At 51.8% G+C, this 1,491-nt stretch overlaps 1 protein-coding gene across 1 annotated transcript in view; it reads right to left on the bottom strand.

The window, feature by feature from the left end:
* Positions 1-8: 8 nt before the first annotated feature.
* The window catches only part of PUS3 (pseudouridylate synthase 3), a gene marked incomplete at its 3' end in the record, with an annotated part of 2,920 nt that continues 1,437 nt past the window's right edge, over positions 9-1,491 (bottom strand). The window contains exons 2-4 of the mRNA XM_009704514.1: positions 792-1,357; positions 244-434; positions 9-112 (exon numbers count right to left, since the gene is read on the bottom strand). Of these exons, the coding sequence (XP_009702816.1) occupies positions 9-112; positions 244-434; positions 792-1,357 (861 nt within the window). The remainder of the gene's footprint in view (positions 113-243; positions 435-791; positions 1,358-1,491) is intronic.

Consider the following 1,491-nt stretch of genomic DNA (forward strand, 5'->3'; position numbering starts at 1 on the left):
GCCAGTAAAGGTTTGTAAGTGCGGGCTTTGACGCCTTCCACAAAGCCGCTGACCTGGCTGCGGAGCGGAGGCTTCGTATCTCCCCAGAGGACGGTTGTGCTGTTCCCTGGGCCTGTGACAGAATTGGAAAAAATACCAGTGGTTTCAACAATCTGATTACCCCTTTCATTAATTTTATTTTTTTAAACCAGTTGCCCCCATCCCTCCATAATTCCAAGGTATTGCCACAAAACCATCCCTTACTTTTTCCAGTAGCCACAGGAGCGGCATCTAACCCCTGTAACATGTTATGTAGCACTTGAGTTTTGACTGCGTGGTTGGCCCAGAGCTGTTGTAGGTGGGTAACGTTGAACTCCTGCACTTCTCGGTCGTAGAGCCACTGAAGGTTTTCGAACTCGCAGTCGTACAGGACGAGGGGAAACTCGACTGCCATGCTAGGGAAAAGGAAAGAAGGTGTTACCTGTCGCTGTCTGGAGGGATGTTGTGGCAAAAAAAAACGCTCGCGCAACAGCGCATCAGCCTGTTATTTCTGCCAAGAGCAGCCCTGTCTCTTACAGAACCTTTTTCTGATAAAACCTGAATTAGTTTTAACCAAATACCAAGGACTAAAGCCATTTTGTCCGAGAGCAAGAAAAATGAGGTCCTTATGGATACCTCCCAGAGAGGTAGCTTGCTTCCATATCATGAGAAACCACTTTGCAGGCTGGCAGAGAAGTGGCTTGCCAGCGGCACCTCATGCACAGCCATCACTTCGAGAAGCGGCCGGGGAGGTTTTCCCAAGTGCTCCGTACCTGTACTGTGGTTTTCGGGGGTTCTTCTCCACATCCAGCAGCTCATCAATGATCTCCGGACTCTCCATCCTCTGGCCGATGAGGAAGAGGATGGCCATCATGCAACGGACTTGGTGATACAGGAACGCCTGTCCCGTCACTTCAAACTGGCACAGACGGAAGGCATCCTGCAGCCCGGTTTCTCCTCCTCTCTCCACCCACGTCACTCCAGCACTGAGGATCGTTCTCTGGAAGTTTACCACCCCGTTGGCAACGTCCATTTTACACAGGTTACGGAAATCGTGGGTCCCTACATACCTCTGGGCTGCGGCGTGCATGAGGGCCACATCCAGGTCGGCGCAGGGGAAGAAGTATCGGTGGGTCCTCTTGAGGCAGCTGAACCTGGCGCTGAAATCGGGTTCCACGGGGGCCCAGGCCAGCACCCGGATGTCAGACGGTAGCACCCTGTTCAGAATATGGGTGTAACGGAGCTCCTCTTCCCCCTCGCTTTTGCCTTCCGACTCATCCTCGTGGCCATTGAGCTTCTTCACCTCCGACAGGTTTGAGCGGAGATCTAGGGAAATCACCTGCAAAAAGAGGAAAGCCAGGATTAGATTCACAGATGGGCTTATTTGGCGCGTCAAGCCAAGTCTTCCTACACCGCTGTGAAATAAAATTCAGGATCTCCTACAGATGAAGGTGTCTTAAATCAGGCGATCTT

Source organism: Cariama cristata, unplaced genomic scaffold (assembly GCF_000690535.1).
Source record: "Cariama cristata isolate BGI_N322 unplaced genomic scaffold, ASM69053v1 scaffold30567, whole genome shotgun sequence".
Lineage (NCBI taxonomy): Eukaryota > Metazoa > Chordata > Aves > Cariamiformes > Cariamidae > Cariama > Cariama cristata.